General features: G+C 37.9%; 1 protein-coding gene across 1 annotated transcript in view; it reads right to left on the minus strand.

Moving 5' to 3' along the window:
- Positions 1–15,151, minus strand: part of LOC145514435 (transmembrane and coiled-coil domain-containing protein 5B-like) — a 107,805-nt gene that overhangs the window by 25,384 nt on the left and 67,270 nt on the right. The window contains exon 4 of the mRNA XM_081512226.1: positions 8,860–8,908. Within this exon, the coding sequence (XP_081368352.1) occupies positions 8,860–8,908 (49 nt within the window). The remainder of the gene's footprint in view (positions 1–8,859; positions 8,909–15,151) is intronic.

The following is a 15,151-nucleotide window of genomic DNA, read 5'->3' on the forward strand; positions in this document are numbered from 1 at the left end:
TTAGATCAGTTCTTCTTACTCACCTGTGAGTTCCTCAACATTGTAGTCCTTCATGGAACCCTTCATTGTTCAGTCTATAGTATGTGTTCAATAATTTTCACCGGATGGATGGATGGATGAATGGCTTGAAAGTGGCTATTAACCCTCTAATTTAACACTTTCTATGGCCAGGAACTCATTGAACCTCTGCTACCAGTTTTCTCTGAAGTCTATGGAAGTAATAGACATGAATTAACAAGATTTTCTCACCGTTGGAAGTACTCTCAGAAAACAGAGGAAGTAACTATCTTGGATGTTCTTTAATTCTTTCAAATCACTAAAATATCATTCAGATATTTTTTACTCTAATACATATTCTGACATTTGACATTTTAGGTAGACTTTATACTCAGCAAAAGGAAATGGCAACCCACTCCAGTATTCTCGTCTGGAAAATCCCATGGACAGAGGAGCTTGTAGGATACAGTCCATGGGGTCACAAAGAGTCGGACACGGCTGAGCGACTTCACTTATACTCAGCAAAATCAGCCATAGACAAAGATGTGATGTAGGCAAATTTTCTTTTCTTCATTTGACAATCTTCTTCCACTCCAGAACCTCAGAATTTCAAGGATGAAACTGGTCCTGTCAATTCAGCCACACTAAGGTGTTAGGCTGGGTATGAACTCCCCTTCCAGGAGTGTTTGCATCTTGGATAAGGATGCCTTGGAAGCAAAATTATTCAACCAACAAGTATTTTTCTGAGTACTTGTTATATATAATATCTTGTGCCAAGTACATCAGGGACTACAGAGAGGATAAAAACATGTCCCAGTCTTCAATAGGTTAACAGTCTAGTTGACAAGAAAGTCACAGACCCATGAAATCTTGAAACCAATACAAGAAAGAAGCCTCCAAGCTCTGGCTCCCTCATTCTTCAATGGCCTCCCACAATTCCCCTCCCATCCTCCATTCCTGCCACATCTGTCTCACTTTCCTCAAACACACACACTTCCCTTTGTGCCTTAGAGTTTTTGCACAAACTGTTCCTTCTGCATGGAAACTCTTCCTGGAGAGACACTGCTCTCTCCTTCTGATCTAGGCTCAGATGCCACCTGGTCACACTATTTAAAATAGCAAATTCCACCCCCACACCCAGTACACCGTATCTCTCTCTTATCCTCTTGACTTTTCATCACAGCCTTAATACCAACTGTTAACATCATATAATTTTTTGTTTATTACTTACTGACTGTCTTCCCCCCCTCTCCATTAGAATACAATTCTGTAAAGGCAGGGAGTTCTGCCTGTTCTGTTTACTGATGTATCCTGGGCACTTTACATGGTCCCTGGAACATATTAGATGCACAGGTTGAAAGAATGAAAGAACAAATGAGCAAATGAATGACTATGTTCCCCACTAGATACACTGGGGTGAGATCTACAAAAGCAATTCTACTCAGTTGCCTACACTTTCCTAATAAGATACCATAGTTTTAATGTGGGCAAAGGTATTGGCTTAATTCAATTATGAACCTTATGTCATAATTTCCTTAAATAGTAGAGCTATAGATACTATAATAAATAGATCTCTTCAAGGCTTAAAAAAAATCTATGAAGAATATTCTCACCTAATTTTGAATTTTAATGAATAGTTTTAATGATGACTAATTAATTTTGATATTTATAGAAAATGAAATGCATTTCTTCTTTTATGAAAAATCTAGCACTTCAGGAACAACAAATTCTTGGAGAAATAAATTCTAATGAGATCATTAAAACTGAAAGTGTTGTACCTACTTACCTAAGCCAAAACAGGCACAGCAACTGAATGGGCACCAAATATTAATAGTACTCTCCTTCTTTTGCCTGACTCTACTGAGTTCCTCACTTGCTCTGATCTGTATGAAATTACGAGAGGAGGGTTACTAGTGACTAAGCAGGAGTTTCCCAGTACCTAAAGGACAAAGAGAAAAACCTGTTTTCTAATATGTGTTACAAACAAAGCTAATGTCCTAAATCCAGAAGGAATTTACCACTTAATTTTTTCAACAATAGATTTTAGATAACATAAGGTACAAAATCCTCAGCATTATTTGCAAAAAAAAAAAAAATGCAAAAGCATGTTCCAATAGACCATTCTTTGTATTTATTTATTTTGTATTAGAGTATAACCGATTAACATTGTTGTGATCGATTCAGGTGAACCAGTGAACAATTCTTATATTGAATCTCATAAGGGCTCATAGTATAACACTAAATTTTTAACTCAATAAGAGCATTCCTGTTGGGAACAGAGGTGATCCAGCCCAGGTATGCTGCTTCCTGATACTACAACAAACCACAGGAACAGAGATTAGAGTCCTTAGATGAGGAATGGAGGGCTCACCTGTTCATCATCTCTCCAACATCATGTCTTAGGTGAGCCCTTGGCAAGTGCACAGATAGAGGTCACTTCAAGACTGAATTTGCTGACAAGTACCTGAAGTGCCAATAGTCTTTGATGTTGATTATCCATACACTTTCAACACCAGATGCGCAGGAAGTGAGGTTGACATTCTGTTGTCAATTTTTTAAGAACATGACTTGTATATTTGCCACCCCATTTCTGCTCGAAGATAAGCTGCAGGGGTTCCTGCAGGTGACAGCAGTATTTCCCTCAAAGTGGAGTGTGAATCCACTCACATACTTAGACACTCTTTTAAAGACCCTGAGTGTTTCACCATATTGCAGACGATTTGGTCCAAGACTTTTCTTAGGACAAGCATAACCAATCAACCATTTCAACTATTAAAAAAAAAAGCAAAAATGAAACACCCTCCTTATGGCTCCCATTGAACTAATACCTGGTGTGCTTGTCAGGAGTTAGCTACAAAAATAAAATGGTTTTTAAAATGCTCCTTTGGACCAGAAGGAGTCGCCTTCTTGGTTAAGGTTATCTGATATTATCAACTTAAATGCTGGAGAGCATCTGTCAAATGCAGAGATTTTTAGCTCTGACAGAGTTGACGCTAAGCTGCTCTTTCTAACAATAATTAGTCAGCAGGTTCAGCTGCTTCTTTTATAGTATTGTTTATTGCAAAACATTACAAAAACATTGACAAAACTCAAAATAAAAGAAAGAAAAATCCACCCAAAATTCTGCCATCCTACAAACCAAACTGTTTACTTTTTTTTTTTCATGCTCCCTTTCAGTCCCTGTCCATATGCAGACAGAATTTTTACAGTTGTAATCATAGCACAGATACAATCTTGCAGTCAGGTTTGTCTCAATTAGAGTTCTTAAAGCGTTTTTCCAGTTCACTCTCTCATCTTCATTTCTACTACTAGGAACACTTCACCCCCACTGTTCTTAGCGACCTCCATGGGATCCTAAGTGTTGAGGAAGGCTGAAAAAGGATAATCCACAGAATCGGGGGAAAGGGTTAAGTTCCCACTTGTAAAGAATGGGGTCTCTAGAGTTAAACTCATGTGGAAAGGATTTCTTTCTTTCCCCCTTTGTTCCCATAGCTGGAAACCTTTATGAAAGTAGCTACATTTCCCCACCATCAAGCATTCTTTTGTTATCTTCATAAAGAGCCCTCACAGGTATTTCCTCTTTACCTAGTTTGTTTTTAAGGCCTGCTCAGTATTTAGGATATAGGCATATTTAGGCATCTTTTCTTCCATCTGCTATAACAATTTATATAACTTGGAATTTTTTAAGTGTGGCTACTACTTCGTGCTGTATCCATGTGAACGTGAAGTGGTGTACTCAGCTGTCAAAATGTTGGATACCTGGATGCACACACACACACACACACACACACACACACACACACACACACACACCCAGGGTTCACCCTTGCTCAGATGAAGCAGAATCTCTGGTGCTGTCTATGGACTGATGTTTGTAACACTGTACATTCAAAATGTCAAAAAGTCTCTTGCTTGATAACAGCTCTGACTGTTACAGTTTGTGGATTTTTATGGGGATGGAAGAGAAAAGAACTGTAAGGATTTGGAGAAGGAATGGAAGAAGCATGTGGCCTGTGGAAGCTTTGTTTAAATGGCCTTTGAGTTAGGCAGACCCAAAACATGAATCACCTGCTCTTATAACCTGGTGAGTGGGTGAAGCCTCCATCCTCGATACACAATCCTGGAACCCTGAGGGGGCAATGGCCACAAAGGTGGGGGGAATGTCTGGTAGAGACAATGCTGAGGCAGTGTGTAGTAAATCTTTTTTTTTTTTTTAATGAGAATACTTTGACCTTGGAAAACTCTCACTTTTATTAATAATTCTATGTTCTATATTGTTTCAACTTTTGTAAGCATGGATTTATGCATTATGGGCTAATTTCCGACTTACTAACAAGGGGCAGTTTTGTCCCCTGGGGGATATTTAGCAATGCCTAGAGTTACTTTTGGTTGTCATAGCTGGGAGAAGAGAGTACCACTGGCATCTAGTGGGTAGAGGCCAGGATGCTGCTAAACATCTTACAGTGGCACAAGACAGCCCCTGCCTCCCAACAATTATCCAGCCCCAAATGTCAACAGTGCTGAGGCTGATCCCCATGCTGCAGCACGCAATGTTAGGCAATGAGCAGCACGTAGGAAATAAACCGGAGAAGCTCATAAAAAAAGACAGATTGGGGGAGGCCTTATAGTTTATGCCAAGGATCTTTTTTTACTTGGATGACAGAGAACCAATGAAAGGAAATTACCTGATCAAATCTGGATTTTAAAATATATTGCTCTGAAGGGTAAATCAGAGGAGCCCATTACTGGAGGCAGAGAAAACCCTTAGGATGCTGTTGAAAAAGCCCAGAGAGGAAAGTGAGAGCCTGGACAAGATAGTGTCAGAGGGATCAAGAGGGAGAACAGAGTCAACCAACACATCTTAAGGATGCAAAAGTCAGCAAATCTTGGGAACTGCATGGATATGGGAAGGGCAGGGAGGACTCCAGGGTAACTCCCAGGTTTCTAGTTATGATTATTGGATGGATGATGGTTAGATACAGAAAGAGATTTATGAAGGAAAAAAATAATATAGCTAGATAAAACTTTCACAAAGTCTCAGTTATTCTCTGGAGAAGATAAAATAAATAACAGAATCTACTCATTCAACAAATATTTTAATAGCAATTATCTGTAGAAAATAATTTATACATAGAGCTGGTTAGCTCCTTATGCAAGCAAGCTATTAGACTGAGACTTAGTCTTTCAATTTAAGAAAAAAATGTATGATGTTATTTTGAGGAAGTATCTAAGAGCCTCAATGGTTCTGCAATTTTGGGAGATGAGGATTTCCCTTTTTAAATCTAGAGTCAACCACACTTAGAGATCATCTTGAGGAAACCATACCTGTGGAGTTAATTGAGGTAAATAAGTTGGCAAGGACTTCAGCCAACTACTCAAGCAAGATCAAAATAATTCTGGCAGCAGAAACTCTCTTCTGGAGCTCTCTTCAGCCTTGAAAGACGGTTTTTTTAGAGTTGATGAAAATAATGGGTTCTGACTATGGAGAATACTGAGGACAACAAAATGCAGAGAGGCAAAGTAGTAATTGAAATGATATGTTTAGTAATCAATCCATGCACATGATTCTGAATTTCTTCATCCTGAATTGATACCAAAGAAGATCAAGTTCCCAAATGTGCTATGTTGGTATCCCTGTGGTCAAGCCCTGAATATTCCAGAATAATTTAAGTTTTGGAAAGGACGAGTCGTTTTCTAAAAGAACTGCAACTTAACGAGTCTTTAGAAAACTCGATCTCAGTTATATTTGAGATGACATCTTGATAATATGGCCTAGAGCTTTTCTTTTCTTTCTGATCTCTCTTATAAAGCAAGAAATAAAAGATCTTGTTCTTGAAGAGTCTGGCAACATAACAGTATCACCACAATTTGTTAATATTATGAATAGTTAGTCATGAAGACTTCCCAAATAAAATATGTGCCATAAATTCTTTGTTATACATTTATTTTTTCGCTTCAGTTTAACTTCATTCCTAAAAATCTCCCTGATTGAGTTACGTTTAGGGACAGTTGCAAGGACATTTTGAAAGTTCAGATTAAGTTTAAGAGAAAAATATTTACTTTCAACCCGTCTAAAATATCCAAGTCAAGGTTGTAGATAAGCCCTGAAGAGCTAATTCTTCAATCATCAATAATGCTGCCTCTGGTTGGAAAAGTAAGTGAAAGTCCATAGATATATCCCACAGCCTGCCATTTACCATTATTGGAACTATGATTATAAATGAGTTTGACCAGATATTTTCCTCTTTGATTCAGACAGTTTATTCTTGGAGAAGTGCCTTAAAAGGAAGAATCAGACAATTGTAGGGTTCTGATGGATGTAGCTCTTTGGACCCACTGCCAATCCTGGCATTCACATCCCCTGAAATTATGTCAGGTAATGAACACTTAGAAAACATAAAGTTCAGAAGGCTGTCAAATTACTGTACAATTTGAAGTACCAGTGTGCACGCTGCAGGAAAAAACATACATATTAAAACCTTGATCAGCCTTGTGAGGACCTGGAGTAGTAAAATTCCATATAGTCTATGAATGTCATTTTTATTCAGTAGATGTCACCCAGGTGCTGACCACCATGAGAAAAGTTTTCACAACAATATATTTCATCTATCCAACAAACCTTTGAAATAGTCATTATAGTGTCTCATTTAGAGTTGAAGAAAGAGACTTAAAGTTCAAAGTCATCTTTCTAATAATTGGTGAAGCCACAATTTAATCCAGGTCTTCTGATAATAAATCTACCTTTTTGCCATTACACCATTCTATCTCTTACAACCCCTAAAAAGCACAGAAGTACAAGTTCATCATTTCTCTTTTCCCTTCCCAATTTAGCTCCTTCTGTTGGAAACTCACCATCTCTCTGTCTCCTTCCCATAAGGCCAATCAACTGTCAATTCTCCTATTTTTGAGGGCTCCTAAATTACCTTCAAAACCCTTGCTATTCAGTGTGGTCATGAACCAGCATCACTGGCACCCACCTAGGATCTTATTGTAAAACACAGCACTCCAGACCTACCTGGACCTACTGAACCTGCATTTTTACAAGATCCCTAGAGAATTCATGTACATGTTGAGGTTTGAATAGCACATCTCTCGTCTAAGTGAGAGGCTCCTCTCCATTTCCTATTACCACCGTTATTCACCAGCCTCTCAGTGCCTCTGATCCAGAGTGTTTACCAATCCCCTAACAACTCTCTTCCCTCTTTTGGTCTCACCCTAACCCCTCACAACCCAATTCCTATTCATAAACCACAAGTACATTGACTTTCCTAAAGAAAAGATTGAGTCACTCTCCCCAGCTCCCAACTCAAAACCTTTCACCCGCTCCTCAGGGCCAGTGAAAAAGAACAATATAAGTACATCCCTTGTGCCACATATTTCATAAGACCTTTAACTAACTTGTTCACTCCTTACATCAATCCCATGAAACTGATATATTATTAGCTCCATTTTAGAGATGAGAAGACTGAGTGAGGTTAAGTAACTTGGCAAAGGTCACGAGGCTGGTAAATGGTAGAACCAGTATTAAGTCTTCAACAAACTCCTTAGCTTGGCCTCAAATGTCCTCCACATTCACGTGAAAAAGGAACAGAATATATACAATATTACTCAGCCATAAAAAGCAATGAATTTGAGTCAGTTATAGTGATGTGTATGGACCTATAGCCTGTTATACAGACTAAAGTAAGAAAGAGAAAAATAAATATCATATATTAATGCATATGTAAGAAATCTAGAAAAATGATACTGATAAACCTATCTGCAAGGAAGGAATGGAGACGCAGACATAGAAAATAGTCCACATAGTCCACATACATAGTCCACATAGACTTGTGGACACAGCTGGGGAAGGAGAGGGTAAGACAAATTGAGAAAGTAGCATCGACATATATACACTACCATATGTAAAACAGATAGTGGGAAGCTGCTGTATAACACAGGGAGCCCAGCTTGGTGCTCTGTGATGACCTAGAGGGGTGTGACGGTGGTAGTGAGGGGAGTGGGAGGGAGGCTCAAAAGGGAGAGGGTGTATGTGTGTGTGTGTGTGTGTGTGTGTGTGTGTGTGTGTGTGTGTGTGTATATATATATATACATACACACACATACATGCACATAGTTATGACTGATTTGAGTTGTTGTACCACAGAAACCAATACAACATTGTAAAACAATTATTCTCCAATTAAAATTTTTTTTTAATTTTTTTAAAAAGGAAGGGAGGGTCTTGGTCCAAGTATCCACTTTTTGCCAGGAACTTGGCTAAGAATTTCCTCTGGATTATACAACTTAAACCTCACAACAACCCTGTAGTAGGGTTTTGATGCTATTATTCCAATTTTCACAGGTCAAACTAGGAAAGAGAAACCTGAACCAAAGTTCAGTTAACTCCAAGCCAATATTATTACCACTATATAGCACTATTGTTCCTTCCACCTAGAAGGTGTTCCCTGCATCTCTGAAGGCCCTAATTTTACTGCCTTTTAAGGCCAGTACAAATTTTAGGCACAAATTTTCCTCTTTTCCTCTACTCTTTCCCTCCTCTGAAATATTAATGCTCTTTACCTCCAAGTGAGCACTATTACTATAATTCTTTTTTCTAATGTGCTTCAGAAAGCAGAGATCTAAAATGTCTTTCCAAAAATGCTTTAAGATTCACTTTTAAATGGGGATAGGGTCTTCCCTTGTGGTCCACTGGTAAAGAATCTGTCTTGCAATGCAGGGAGTGGGGATTCAATTCCTGGTGGGGGGACCAAGACCCCACATGCCCCAGAGCAACTAAGCCTGCAAGAAGTGACACAGCCAAGAAAATAAATCAATCCAATTTTTTAAAAAGAGAGGGGGATACAGTATGCAGATTTTGACCTGAATCCTTTCTGGATAGAGCATCTCCCGCTGGTTTCCAAGGAATACCCTGTAGGACAAAGCGCAAATTATTGATGTCAAAGGAATGTCCAAAAGTCCAAAACAAACTTCACACATAAATTGTTCTTATATTTGATTCTAAAGAGAATTGAAACTAAGTGGAAGTCACATTATACTTACGTTGCTACAAATTCAAAAGTGCCTTGGAGTTTACATATTTTTTGAATTTATATAATTTAACAGCACTAGACTATACATTCCATGAGGGAAGGTACCTCAACTGTTCCGTTCATTGCAGATTTTTCCAGCACCTGTCATAGTGTTATAATATGTGCATAGTAAATACTTGTTTAGCAAATGAATACACCCCCTTCGTTAGGCTGAAGAGGAAATTGGAGGCCAAAGTAGTTGAATGACCTAACCAAAGTCACATAGTAACTCTGAAGCTGTCCCAGCACTGAGAACTTCAGTCTATAACCCCTGGTTTGGTATCATTTCTGCTGATTTCAACATAAGCAAATGCAGATGCTGAGGTGGAGATGAAATGAATGAAAAGCGAAAATAAAATAGAAGCCTGGAGACTATTTTAAAACATCTCATCAGAAGCCAAAAATAAAAATATCTATAAGATTGGGAAGTTAGTGTTTAGTTGCTCAGGTGTGTCCGCCTCTTTGCAACCCCATGGACTGTAGCCCACCAGGCTCCCCTGTCCATGGAATTCTCCAGGTGAGAACATTGGAGTGGGTAGCCATTCCCTTCTCCAGGGGATCTTCCTGATTCAGGGATGGAGCTTGGGTCTTCCTCATTGCAGGCAGATTCTTTACCATCTGAGCTACCTGGAAAGCCCAAAGATTAGGAAGTGAGTATGCCAAAAAAATTTTTTAATTAAAAACTGTTCCAAGAATAAACAAAACTCCCACATTGTCTGATTGATGGCCACAACAACAATTACAGAGGTTTAGGAAAAAAAAAACAGTTTTTAATAGTAGAAAATTAGCCCTTTTAAGGAAAGCAAAGAAGCGCACAAAAGAGAGCAGGTTAGCTATAAACTGAACTAGACCAAATATAATTTGAAAAATACTTTGAAAAGGACTCCAAAGGCAATAAAATACTTTTAATACACATTTTTAAGTGAGCTGAAGACTGTAACAATTTAATGATCAGTGTCTAAAAGAGGTACACTCAGGGGGAAAGATCAGATAGCAATTGAGTAAATGAATCACTCTTCTTGGTCTTTGTGGGGAAAAAAATTGCTAGAGGGGAGATTCGTGCATTATAAATGTATTTTGTTACATACAGATCAGGTCTACTATAGCAAATAGGGAAATTTCTTATTAAAATGCTGCTAAACATCAAGTATCATAATACAGTAGATTGTGTCTAGGTATACATTTCTGACTACTACTGTCAAAAAAATAAAGTAGAACTGGGCTAGAACAAGAAAAAATAAGAGAGGAACTAATGGTCGAGGAGATTATGGAATTAACATAGATGATCAAGGCAGAATTTATGCTCTTGAGATTTGTATTTAACCTAGGAATTACACAATCTCTTTGGGCAATCTATTCCAGTACATGAATGTGGCTACCATTTTACTAAACCCTTAATCATAGCACTGTGCTAATCACTTTATCTCATTATCTCATTTAAACTTCAAAATAATATGAGGATGTTGGTGTTATTATCCCTACAGATAAAGAGACTGAGGTTTAGATAGGTTAAGTAGTTTGTCTTATATAACACAGCAAATAAATGCCTGGATATGAACCAAGGCTGGTCAACTTCTATACCAAGATTTACCACCATGTCACACTGCTTTACTCTTAAACCCATTTTTTCTTTGTTTCCCCCTTTGAATGTAGCTGGATTGGTTTGCCCAGATCTCACCAAGATATAACACATTAAACAGCCAGGTTTCTAAATATGTGCAGGAGGCACCTTGTCATATTTGACTTTGTGTCTCCAAAGCCTAATTATCACTTAGCACAAGGTAAATATTCAGTAGGTGCTTGATAAATTGAAATGAGTTGGATAAATATAATTAATATTGTAGTACCATAGCAAATTTCCGACAAGAAATACAGTTTGATTATGTCTAGGTATTCAAAGCCTATACATTAAAAATTGAGATTTAATGCAACAGTTAGACTTTCCTACATATCAACATGTTGGCTCTGACATAAAGAAATAGCCACTGTAGTGGGTCTGTCAGTGGATCACAGAAAATCAGTGCATTAGGCAGAGTTTCATGATGCAAACAATAAGACTGACACCGGCTACTGGAAAAAAAAAAAGAGAGAGAGAATTCATCAAAAACTACTGGGTACTTCACAGAATCAACACAAAGACTGAAGAACTAAAGTCAAAATACAAGCAAAAATCAGGAAAATACAGGTAACCAGAACCACCGACAAGGTCACATGCCAGGAATAGCCTGGTTAGGCGCTCAGTCATCACCACTGAACTTTGGGTGGCATGGCTGGACTGCCACCACCTACAGCTTAGGGAACTCTGCTAAAACTGCTGACACAACCATCACCAGGCACAACAGCCACCACCACCACCACCACCACCACAAGAAATTTTAAACCGTCCATTTCCTTAGGTAATTCACAACAGATTGAAATTCTTGAGCAGGAGATTATGGCTCAAGTTAGCCAGCTTTTTTTTTCCTGCAAGACAGAAGAAAATAACTGACATTTTTGGCCTCCACATGGGTGGACCCTGCTTCTCCCCAAGTCTACACAAGATTCCACAAACACAGAAAGTGAATCTGAATGCTGGGTGACAAAGAAAAGATATGTATTTACTATAGAACTACAATCTGAGAACCTTCTAGCAAAGGGGGTCTCCAAAATCTAGTAATGACCTCCAGGTTAACTCTGTTTAGGAAATGGAGAGCATTCCCAGGAAAAGGAGCATGATTGTATCAGCACTGAAGCGGGACATCACTGCAGGGGTTGCATTAAGGCAATTTCCTACATCAGAGATTGACAATTATGGTTTCATTCCCTTCAGAGTCCCTGAACTTATGACATGTCTGTGGCCATCACTTCTTACCACACCTGTCCAGACTTGCTGATTACTTCCTGCTAGGCCAGGGTGAAGCCCTTCATAATGACAATGGTGATGGTTACATTTATTAATACTAAGTCCTGGGAGATGTGCTAAGAGTTTTATGTGTACTAAGTCATGTTATTCTCACAATTACTCTATAAAGTAGGTACTATGATTATATTCATTTTACGGATCCAGAAAGTGAGGCAGAGAGGTCACCTAATTTGCCCAAGGACAGTAGGAAAGCAGCCGGGCCAAGGCTGGAATCAGGCAGGCTGGCTATAGAACCTGCCCTCTTCACCACCTCCCTTTGAGAGGATTTCCAGCAAATCTTACTGGATGGCTGACTTATACCATTTATTTCCTTGATCAGATCAGCCACTACAGAGAATTAGCATTTTACACATCCAGCATAGTACTTTTGTGGCAATTCCAACACTTCTACTTGCACACCTCTATCAACCCTTATGGATCAAGCCTATTTATCAGAAAAAAAAAACAAAAACAATGGAAACAATGTTGAAAAGAGAAATCACCACAGAAAGAACAAGCAAACAGGGCTATGGGTCCCTCACCAGCTCTGGCTAACCGTGAGCTTTTGATAGATCTCAATCTGCTGCACTTGAACTATACAGTTAAAAGGACCATACAGTCAGCCAACCACATCTGCGAGTTTTGCACCCTCAGACACAACCATCTTTGGATTACAAATATTCGAAAAAAAATTCCAGAAAGTTCCAAAAGGCAAAATTTGAATTTGCTGCACATCAACAACTATTTACATAGCATTAACTTTGTATTTGCAACTATTTACACAGAATTTATGTGGTATTAGGTAAAAGTAAGTAACCTAAAGATGATTTAAAGTATATGGGAGGATATGCAAAAGTTAAATGCAAATAATAAACCATTTTCTATAAGGGACTTGGGAATCCACAGATTTTGACGTCCATGTGAAGGGGTCTCCTGGAACCAATCCCCCTTGATACTGTGAGACGACTGCATGACCTTAGTGCTCAGTGCTGAATGAACATACACACATTTTGTTCCATTGCACTCTGTCCCCTGGGCGTCCTTGCCCTCAACCTGTTCGTTTCAGGGCCAGGAAATCTTGGGGTCATCCCCCTGCCACATGCTCACAACTTCCAGGCAAACCTCAGCTTCTGAATTAGCTAGATTCTTTTAGAAAATAGCCATTCGCAGTTTAAAGAGCAAAAATTTTCTGCCCATGATTCCTCTCCATTAATATTACATATATCAGGCAGGGCTCAAACAGGAAAACAGAATTACTCTAAGTACTTAAAGAAGAGGGAAGGCAATGCAGTGAATTGGTTATACAAGTGACAGATGAGTCAATTCACCAGAGGACAGTGAAACAACTCAGAGCTTAGCAACAAAGGGAAGACACTACCACTTCTAGAATGAGGGACAAAAAAAAGAGGTGGTGACAGCGGAGCCCAGGGTGGAGGGTCCATAGCAGGCATGTCTGTCGAGAGCTGGAGTCACAGAGAAGCTGCAGCTACTACTGTAAAGACTGCCCATGGCAGAAAGGGAGAGAAACATCCCCTTTTCTCCTTTCCTCTTCCTCTCTAGCCTCCTGTCAGTGTCTCCCATGCCTGACTTTTGTACCCCAGGTGATGGAGGAGCCTTAGAAAGGCGCCTGCGGGATCAGGCCCCATGGGACACAGAGTAGATCAGGGTAAGGACAAGGAATGGGTCTGAGAGCAAATAGATCTTACTTAGAGAGTACATGCCTCATTACCTAAATTACATGTTAGAGAATTATTTAATTTTTAGACTAAGTGAATTCACATGTATTAAAGAAGACATGTGTATTTTAACATAAAAATATTTCTGAGATAATCCTCACTATTTCAAATCAACACTGTTTAGGAGTGGTCCTAAATGAGGTGTGGCTATGTATTTATTGTAATTTATTACATAGTGGTAGTATATTTGTGCTTAAGCTGGTTCTTTAATGAACTATATATAATCCATTAAGTAATATAGCATGACTTCTTATTAACTAATATATTTGATAACATTTCTTTCCACTTTGCTATTTATTTTTTCTAATATCTTACTATGAAAATTTTTAAACATAGAGAAAAGTTGAAAGAACTCTATGGTGAACATATATATATATATAAAAATAATAAATATATATAATTAAATATATAAACATATATTTATATATATAAATATGTATATATACACCCATTGACTAGATTTTACAATTAACATATTGCTGTATTTGCTTTATCACATAGCTATTCAACTATATATCTTTCTACCTGTTCATTATTCCATATTAATTTTTAATGCATTTTGAGATAACTTGCAGTATCAGAATACTTTCTCCTGAAACACTTTTGCATATATGTAATTAACTAGATTTTAATATTTGTTTATAGCTCTTTGAGATAAATTTATATACAGTTAAATTCATAAATACCATGATAGCTGATGAGTTTTACAAATGCATACCTGTATAAACCACTAGAAACCTTCCTCTTGTTCTTTCCCTGTCAATCTCAGCCCATACTTTATCAGAGGCAAACACTGTTCTGATTTTTTCAACATATATTAGTTGTGATTGTTCTAGAATTTTATATAAATGGAAACATAAAATTTTTATTCTTTTGTATACTTCTTTCACTCTGTATAGTTTTTTAGAGTTTGGGGGGTTTGTTATTAGATTGTTTTCATGTTGTGTATAAGAGTAATTTGCCATTTTTAGTGCTGAGTAGTATTCATTGTTTAAATAGACGATAGTACCTTTATCCATTTTCATGTAGATGGACTCCTAGGTTGTTTGAAGTTTTTATTTATTATGAACAATGCTGTACATTATCCTTGTGCATGTGCTTTCGTGATATTTCTCATTTTTCTTGGTTAAATACTTATGAGTGAAATTGCTGGGACACAAAGAAGTGTCTACTTAACTATTTAAAAAATTTCCAGACTATTTTCCAAAGCGATGAAGCCATTTCACACACCAACCTATCAACCATGAACATGTCCTAGTGGCTCTACATCCTCTTCAAATTGAAGACTTTTTAATTTTATTCATTCTAGTGGGTATTAAATGTTACTTCATTGTGGTTTTAAGTTGTACTTTCCTGATGACTAATGATGTTGGCATATTTTCATGTTCTTATTATTGGCCATTTGTATATCTTCCTTTGTGAAATATCTGTTCAAATCTTTTGCTCATTTTTACTAGGTTGTTTTT

Source organism: Giraffa tippelskirchi, chromosome 1, assembly GCF_054371585.1.
Source record: "Giraffa tippelskirchi isolate mGirTip1 chromosome 1, T2T-mGirTip1v1.2.pri, whole genome shotgun sequence".
In the NCBI taxonomy this organism is placed as follows: domain Eukaryota; kingdom Metazoa; phylum Chordata; class Mammalia; order Artiodactyla; family Giraffidae; genus Giraffa; species Giraffa tippelskirchi.